Below are 9482 nucleotides of genomic sequence, written 5' to 3' on the forward strand. Positions count from 1 at the left end.
GGGTACGGAGACAACTGCGTGAATCCATGGACCCTGCATGTAAGCAGGGGACTGTTCAGGCTGGTGGAGACTCTGTAATGCTGTGGGGCGTGTGCAGTAGGTGTGATAAGGGGCCCCTGATAGATCTAGATATGATCTGACAGGTGACATGTACATAAGCTTCCTGTCTGATCACCTGCATCCATTTATGTCCATTGTGCATTCTGATGGACTTGGGCAATTCCACCAGGACAATATGACACCCCACATGTCCATAATTACTACTGAGTGGTTCCAGAAACACTCTTCTGAGTTTAAACACTTCTACTTGAGCATATCTGGGATGCTTTGCAACATGCTGTCCAGAATAGATCTCCACCCCCTTGTACTCTTACCAATTTATGAACAGCCCTGCAGAATTCATGGTGTCAGTTCCCTCCAGCACTACCTCAGGCATGAGTCAAGTCCATGCTGCATCATGTTGCGGTGCTTCTGCATGCTTGCGGGTCCCTACACGATATTAAGCAGATGCACCAGTTTCTTTGGCTCTTCAGTGTATAATTAAGGGATGATTGCCAATGATCTCTTATGTGCAGATGCACAAAAAAGCTTGAACTCTTCTGGGAATCGACAAGATGCTGAGTGTAACGAGGCTGACAAGCAGGTGCGGTACATCAGTAGTGTGTTGTATAAGTTGATGATTTGAGTCTGACAGGATGCATACTGGAATAGTCCATGCAGATATGGTTACACCTGCGTCCGGGTGGCATAGTGGTCAGCGCATCGACCTCGTAGGCAGGAGACCCAGATTCGAATCCCATTTGTATACAAATTTTCAACTTGCCCCTTTGATATAATTCAATGCCCACTGGCAGCTAATGTCTTTAATTCCTTTGTGTCATTGCAATTATGGTATGGTTAGCATTTTGCATTTCGTGTCCCTCTTGACAATCGAGGGCTCAGAGAGACGTTAATTCCATTGTTTGTATATATATTATTCACTTTCTTTCTCTGTTTGGAATGATTTTTGTGAGGTAATTTTAAAAATTTGTACTGTGTCTCTACTTTTGTGTGCCAACCAGATGTCCTCTGATTGTTTGTTTGGTAGGTGGTAAGTAGACACTCCTTTTCTGTGAGAAATATTGTAGGTCCTGTTTCTGTCATTTTCATTATGTGATATAATACAAATGTTCTTTTGTAATAAATACAGATGTAAATACTACTCATGATGGGATAAGTATGTGGTAGTTGGATTAAACATTAAAAATCAAATTGCCAACAAGCTGTTTTAACTTGGTAAAAGAAACTAAATTTCAAGTTGCAAAGAAAGTAGTGAAGAGGAAATTATAGTGGCAAGGAAGGTGTTACTCATTAGTTTCTAGCACTGATAAGGTGCCGAACAGTGGAACAGCTGTAATCTTTCGAAACTGTTTAGCGACGTGGTTGTGCAAAATTTTTAATCAGTTATAAAATGGAAAAAGATTACATTTCTAATTTCATCTCTTATGTTTCAGGGAAAACAGGCTGTTGATTATACATGGACTTATTGATGAAAATGTCCATTTCTTCCACACAAGCCAGCTAATAAATGCCATGATCAAAGCTGGAAAACCATATCAGCTGCAAGTAAGCTATTATTTTGTACAGAAACGATTGTTTGGCTGTAATTTTTTGGGTAGGGCAGTATTATTATTACAATTACTATTTTCACACCTGTGTCAGTGTCATTATGCTCCTTTGTCAGTGTCATTATGCTAAAAGTTTTAGATAAGGAGGAATTTCACATGCACACTTTTGATATCAGCAACTAGTTAACAAGGTTAGGGTACTTATCACAGAGTCTCAAAGTTGCAAAAATAGCACAAAGTGTAAAAGTTACACACAGATGTTTTTGCTGTTAAATGTTGTTAAAGGTATGGTCTCAAATAATTTGATGTTTAATTTTCCTCTTTGCTTGTTTTATTGTTCGAAAAAACATAACCGCACACTGTGAGCCTTCCACCTAATCCTTGTGTGAGTCTTCCGCCTAATCCTTGTCATTGATTCATCCATTTAATTGCTACAAGTTAAGTATAACTGGGATGTTTTTCATTGATCTATACTGTAGAAATTGATTTTCAGTGCATTTATTTGAAACTGTTCTGCTCAAATATTACTAATAGATTATATTATTTTAAAATGCAATCTCTCTCTATGGTGAACAGAAATCTAACCTTTTCATAATATTTTCATTATTCCATCCTGGATTTTCCATTGTTGGATTTTAAAATGTCAAATTTTCTTAAGTAGGGTGGATATTACAAGGTCAGCCCAAGTGTCCCCTTATTATCTCTTGTAACCATAAAAAAGTTTCAGAATTATAACATAAAACTTGCCGTTACTTGTATTTGGCATATTTCAAAGGAGTGCAATGAGTTGTAGTTAGCCCCAGTTTCAAATATTCTTGCAAACCAATCCATGAGGGTGGTTTGAAAAGTTCTTGGAATCACAATGAGAGGTCGGCACTAGCGCAATGAGTTGTTCACATGATATTCATTGGACTGTTGCCTGTAAATAAATGCCACATCAGTGCTCTTTGAAGAGAGCTGTGTCAGTGACATGGCTCTGTTGTTCCCATGTAATGATTCGCAAATATGGAAAAAAATCGAGATTTGAGCAGTGATTAAGCACTTTGTAAAGAAAGGTATGAAAGCAGAGGACATTCATGCCAATTTCCAGAATACACTGGGAGCCTCTGCTCTTTCATATTCAACTGTTGCCAAGTGGACAAATGAATTTAAATTTGGTGGGGAGAGCTTAGATGGTGACCTGTGCAGTGGTCGGCCAAGACGTGTCACTACTACAGAAATCATTGCAAAAGTGCACAAAATGGTTATGGAGGATCGTCAATTGCAAGTGAGTGAAATTGCTCACATTTGCCAGATATTATCTGAAAGGGTATATCACTTTTTAACTGAAGAATCAGAAATGAGAAAGTTATCTGCAAGATAGGTGCCGCCACTCTTGATGCTGGATAAAAAATGCATGAGAATGGACACACCGCAACCATGTTTGGCCCATTTTAGGAGAAATGAATAAGATTTTTCATGCTGGTTTGTGGCCACAGATGAAACTTAGGTGCACTACTCTACTCCAGAGACAAAACAACAGTTAACGCTTGAAAACATGCTGATTCTCCGCCACCGAAGAAAGCAAAGACAATTCCTTTGGTGGGAAAGGTCATGGCATCAGTGTTCCGGGATGTGAAGGGGATTCTTGTTGTAGATTATCTCCCCACTGGGCAAACAATTACTGGAGAGTACTATGCTAAACTCCTGGATAAATTGCAACAAAATATATACAAAAAAAGGGCAGGTTAAGCAAGGAAGAAAGTCGTTTTCCATCAAGACAATGCACGCCCGCACACGTGCCATCGCCATGGCAAAATTATACAAACTAAGGTATGAATTGTTGCCACACCCGCCTTATTCACCTGATACGGCTCCTTCAGACTTCCACCTCTTCCCAAAACTGAAAATTTTTCTTGGTGGGTGAAGATTCACTTGAAACGAAGAATTGATAGCCTGAGTTGACAACTATTTTGCAGACCTGGAGGAAACTCATTTTTGAAATGGGATCAAGGCACTGGAACGTCATTGGACGAATTGTATTAATACATTGAAAAATAAAAAAAGTTTCAGTGATGTAACTAATTTTTTCTATTCTGTTCCAAGAACTTTTCAAACCAGCCTCAATTTTGTGTGTGTGTGTGTGTGTGTGTGTGTGTGTGTGTGTGTGTGTGTGTGTGAGAGAGAGAGAGAGAGAGAGAGAGAGAGAGAGAGAGAGAGAGAGAATATGCTTGGTGCTCAAAAGCTTCCAGATATCTGTGGTCTTCTAAACACATTGTAACTGACATATCACTGATGTAGAGGTACCGTACATAAAATGTGACTGATGTGGGGTTATACAATTGAATTCTGCTTTGGCTAATAAACATTTTAAGTGCATCTCATGTTGCTTAGAAGGTGTTAATTACCTGTATTTTGCCATGCTATCTGTAATTGTGTTCTCACTTTACATTATTTTGTCCTATTGTTCCAGGTTTACCCAAATGAAAGACATAGTTTGAGAGATTTAGATGCCAGCAAACACTATGAAACAATGCTCCTTTCATTCCTGGAAAACTATCTGTAGTACTGTTGTGCAAGATAACTTACTATTCTACAAACCAATATGGTTTGGTTTGGCCTATAAGAGCTTAATTGAGATTGCATCTGCTCGACTGTGTAAATGGCAAGAGGCCTTTTTTGATTAATGGCTGAACATTTTGCACATGACAGCAGAAATTTGCTTCACGGTGTTCAAGATGTGTTCATGTAAGGTGTTGTACATGTGTGTGTATGTGTGTAAATTTCATGAGGTATTGTTCATATGGACTGTTGCACAGTTCTGAGGTTCTGTGATCCCCACCCTCCCTCACTCTTACTTTTTTCTAATGCAGTCTACAGTCTGTAGAACTCATGACTTTTTTGAAACAAATAGTGTAGAGGTATGATAACATGCCAGGGATCTCCTATTTATTGTTTTAAATTTGTATTTAATTTTCATGAGTTGAGTTTGGACCTTAACTTTTCTGCTGTGAAATGGACTGTTGATTATGTAATTTTGCTGTGGCCATTTGAGGGGCTGTTAAACTATTTAGTTTGTAAGTAAATGCATCAGTATCATCAGATTAGATCTTTTTTCTGTTACTTCATTGTTTTTGATCTGGTGATATGCTGTTTTAACAGACTATTATTTGAAGATACTTGTTGAGCATTTTAAATCTGTATTATTTTTGACAATGAATGATCCATAATTGAATTACACACAGTATTTGTATATTTCGAGAATTTTAATCAAGTGTAAGCCAGATCAGCATTATTCATACTGTCCTAAAGAGTCATAATAAATGTATTTCTTGTGTAAAATACATTTTACAGTATTAACATACAAAATAACTGCCAATATTCTTATGTAAATTAGTATATTGCATTATTGTTTCTTATATTATCTCTAGTGGTTAAAATAGCAATACAACCTGCAGCAAGAATATTCTTATTCTTAGAAGGAAGCTTGACTGTTGGTAATGTCTTCTGGAGCCAGAACATTGCTAGAATAGTAGAAATAAAGTGGAAGAAACATGCAATATAGCCCAGTCAGATGGAACCAAGAGAATATTTGCATCCAATTTCCATTTTGTAACTCAATTCGTACATAAATATCACAGTTAATGAGATGTACAGAAGCTCTTAAAACTTTCATTATGGCACTGTATTTTCTGTGTCAAACTTGTGATATATGAAGTGGCAAAGAACGGAAATTGTGTAATTTTGTCATGAAGCAGAGGAATAAAATGAATTATTGTTATAGCTCAAGTTTTATTTCATTTCTGTGTGTTGTTTTAACGTTTTTCAGTGAAGTATTATAAGAAATGGGTCCCACTACCATAGCAATAAATAGTTGAAGTTGGTGTTATTTATAACTTTGCTGCATTTGCTACCTGACTTCATTGTTGTGGTAAGAAGTTGTTACAAAATATATGTATGTGTGAACTTATGTTTTAAATGCTGGAACATCATCTTTGACAATTGATAGTGTGTGAACAAATAAGAAGAAACTCGCTCAAGGTGCCTATTTATTATCCAGAGACATAACTAAAATGTTGTGATCATAAGATCTCTTGTGTACTAAAAACTGTTATTAAAGTGATGTAGTTAGAAGATACTTGTGAGTAATGGGAAAAAATCCATTTTTTTCTTCGAAATTGTTCCTAGTCTGTGTGGTCATTTTTGTGTGTACATGAAGTTTTCAAAAACTACAGAAGACAGAGAAAAAAAATTTGCTTATGAAACAAAAGCTTTCGAAATTGGAAGTTCCTTAATTTGGGAAAATATTTCAGAAATGAGTGTAATCAGGGATTAATAATAAGTTCTATTTGAAAGGCCAGTGTCGAGAGAGATGCAGCAGGGCAGGACAAACAAAAAATCTGATTATAACAACACGCTTTGAAAAACTTATAAGTGGCAAAGATGATAGCAAAGGTGATAGCAAAGGTGTACAAAGACTGATAACAGAGGCAAAGTGGGCAGAGAAAGATACAAATGGTGTGTGAGGAGTTGAAGTAGGAATAAAAGATGAGAGATATTAAAGATCAGAAACGGCAGTAGAACCTAGAAAAACAAATGTATGAGAAATAATGGTTGTGTTGGGGAAGATCGAGGGCAAGAGGATCATGGCAGAAAAGTTAAAATACATAGATAACAGTGCTGAAAAATGTACATCGATGAGTTAGAACATTACAACCACTGCCCACTGTGAGACTGAATGCCTCATGGTAGCGTTGCTTCCATGTGATGCTGTGAGGAAAGTATATAAGTGGAGCAGAGATGAATGGGGAATCATATTAATGATGATGTGGGCCATAAATTGAAAGATTTGCTGCCATTAACATCTTTGACAAAGGGCAGATTGTTATGCCCAGGCCTTGGGAAGGCACATATAAAAAACAACAAAGCTGGTTGACTGTTCACATGCTACTATCAGGAAGATGAAGCTGGTCAATTGTTCGTATGCTACTGGCTGGAGTAGCTGTGGAAATTGGCTAAAGGACAGTGAATCTAAAGTAGGTGGCAAGATGTTGGGCTTCCTTGTCTCATCACAGAACATTGAGGATGGAGATTTGATCTGTTCGGATCTGACGGTAGAGTGCAGTACTGGCTCAGACACAAGTGTTCTGAACATTGAACTGCCCCACATACCATCCCAACCTGTTAAAATGTTGATCCAGGACATTGTTGGCTACGAACGTAATGGGCATGGAATCATCAAGAATGGGCCATAGTCAGTGGAAACATGTCACCTGGTCAGATGAATCCTATCTTTTCTTACACCAGGGCAATGGTTGTGTCAGGATACACTGTCATACGAGTGAACGAAGGCTCAAAACATGAACTAAGCCATAGATGCAGGCCAATGGGTGAACTATCTTGCTGGGGGTGGGGGGTGGGGAATTCATGTGGACTTCCATGGGACCTGTGGTATTAAGTGAAGATACCATGACAGCTATGGACCACGTGAACATTAATGTGGACCACCTGCATCGCTTTGTGCTTAATGTCTTAATTGTGATTGATGACATCTTTCAGTAGGATAACTGTCCATGGTGTCTGAATTGTGCTACAGTGGTTGGAAGTGCAAAACAACTCATGTTGATGTCTTTATTGCCAGATTTGCTTGATCTGAATCTGATGCAACATACCTGTGATCCCAGTGAGCACCAACTCCTCACACACAAACCACCGGTTCATAATTTATGGGAAGGGAATTGTGTGATATGTGTAGCAAATTCCTACCTGCAAAGTATAAAGTACTGATGTGCGGAGAAAACATTGCCTGAAAGCTGAAGTAAACACAGAGCTTACAGATTCTAAACAATGGAAAATTCAAGATGGAATATGGCAATATTAAGAAAAGGGTACATTATTACTCGTCATATAGCAGAGATCCCCCCCCCCCCCCCCCATGAACCATGGACCTTGCCGTTGGTGGGGAGGCTTGCGTGCCTCAGCGATACAGATAGCTGTACCGTAGGTGCAACCACAACGGAGGGGTATCTGTTGAGAAGCCAGACAAACGTGTGGTTCCTGAAGAGGGGCAGCAGCCTTTTCAGTAGTTGCAAGGGCAACAGTCTGGATGATTGACTGAGCTGGCCTTGTAACAATAACCAAAACGGCATTGCCGTGCCGGTACTGCGAACGGCTGAAAGCAAGGGGAAACTACAGCCGTAATTTTTCCCGAGGGCATGCAGCTTTACTGTATGATTACATGATGATGGCGTCCTCTTGGGTAAAATATTCCGGAGGTAAAATAGTCCCCCATTCGGATCTCCGGGCGGGGACTACTCAAGAGGATGTCGTTATCAGGAGAAAGAAAACTGGCGTTCTACGGATCGGAGCGTGGAATGTCAGATCCCTTAATCGGGCAGGTAGGTTAGAAAATTTAAAAAGGGAAATGGATAGGTTGAAGTTAGATATAGTGGGAATTAGTGAAGTTTGGTGGCAGGAGGAACAAGACTTCTGGTCAGGTGACTACAGGGTTATAAACACAAAATCAAACAGGGGTAATGCAGGAGTAGGTTTAATAATGAATAGGAAAATAGGAATGCGGGTAAGCTACTACAAACAGCATAGTGAACGCATTATTGTGGCCAAGATAGATACGAAGCCCACACCTACTACAGTAGTACAAGTTTATATGCCAACTAGCTCTGCAGATGACGAAGAAATTGAAGAAATGTATGATGAAATAAAAGAAATTATTCAGATTGTGAAGGGAGACGAAAATTTAATAGGCATGGGTGACTGAAATTCGAGTGTAGGAAAAGGGAGAGAAGGAAACATAGTAGGTGAATATGGATTGGGGGACAGAAATGAAAGAGGAAGCCGCCTGGTAGAATTTTGTACAGAGCACAACATAATCATAACTAACACTTGGTTTAAGAATCATGAAAGAAGGTTGTATACTAAAAGGTATCAGATAGATTATATAATGGTAAGACAGAGATTTAGGAACCAGGTTTTAAATTGTAAGACATTTCCAGGGGCAGATGTGGACTCCGACCACAATCTATTGGTTATGACCTGTAGATTAAAACTGAAGAAACTGCAAAAAGGTGGGAATTTAAGGAGATGGAACCTGGATAAACTAAAAGAACCAGAGGTTGTACAGAGATTCAGGGAGAGCATAAGGGAGCAATTGACAGGAATGGGGAAAATAAATACAGTAGAAGAAGAATGGGTAGCTTTGAGGGATGAAGTAGTGAAGGCAGCAGAGGATCAAGTAGGTAAAAAGACGAGGGCTAGTAGAAATCCTTGGGTAACAGAAGAAATATTGAATTTAATTGATGAAAGGAGAAAATATAAAAATGCAGTAAGTGAAACAGGCAAAAAGGAATACAAACGTCTCAAAAATGAGATCGACAGGAAGTGCAAAATGGCTAAGCAGGGATGGCTAGAGGACAAATGTAAGGATGTAGAGGCCTATCTCACTAGGGGTATGATAGATACCGCCTACAGGAAAATTAAAGAGACCTTTGGAGATAAGAGAACGACTTGTATGAATATCAAGAGCTCAGATGGAAACCCAGTTCTAAGCAAAGAAGGGAAAGCAGAAAGGTGGAAGGAGTATATAGAGGGTCTATACAAGGGCGATGTACTTGAGGACGATATTATGGAAATGGAAGAGGATGTAGATGAAGATGAAATGGGAGATATGATACTGCGTGAAGAGTTTGACAGAGCACTGAAAGACCTGAGTCGAAACAAAGCCCCCGGAGTAGACAATATTCCATTGGAACTACTGACGGCCGTGGGAGAGCCAGTCCTGACAAAACTCTACCATCTGGTGAGCAAGATGTATGAGACAGGCGAAATACCCTCAGACTTCAAGAAGAATATAATAATTCCAATCCCAAAGAAAGCAGG

The 9482-nt window shown here is 39.0% G+C and overlaps 1 protein-coding gene across 3 annotated transcripts in view; it reads left to right on the forward strand.

Moving 5' to 3' along the window:
• LOC126477140 (dipeptidyl peptidase 9) overlaps window positions 1-5369 on the forward strand; it is a 213278-nt gene extending 207909 nt beyond the window's left edge. For all 3 annotated transcript variants that reach the window (XM_050103594.1, XM_050103595.1, XM_050103597.1), the window contains 2 exons: window positions 1494-1605; window positions 4060-5369. In XM_050103594.1, coding sequence (XP_049959551.1) covers window positions 1494-1605; window positions 4060-4152 — 205 coding nt within the window. In that variant the 3' untranslated portion in view covers window positions 4153-5369. The remainder of the gene's footprint in view (window positions 1-1493; window positions 1606-4059) is intronic.
• The last annotated feature ends 4113 nt before the right edge of the window (window positions 5370-9482 follow it).

This window comes from Schistocerca serialis, chromosome 1 (assembly GCF_023864345.2).
Source record: "Schistocerca serialis cubense isolate TAMUIC-IGC-003099 chromosome 1, iqSchSeri2.2, whole genome shotgun sequence".
NCBI lineage: Eukaryota > Metazoa > Arthropoda > Insecta > Orthoptera > Acrididae > Schistocerca > Schistocerca serialis.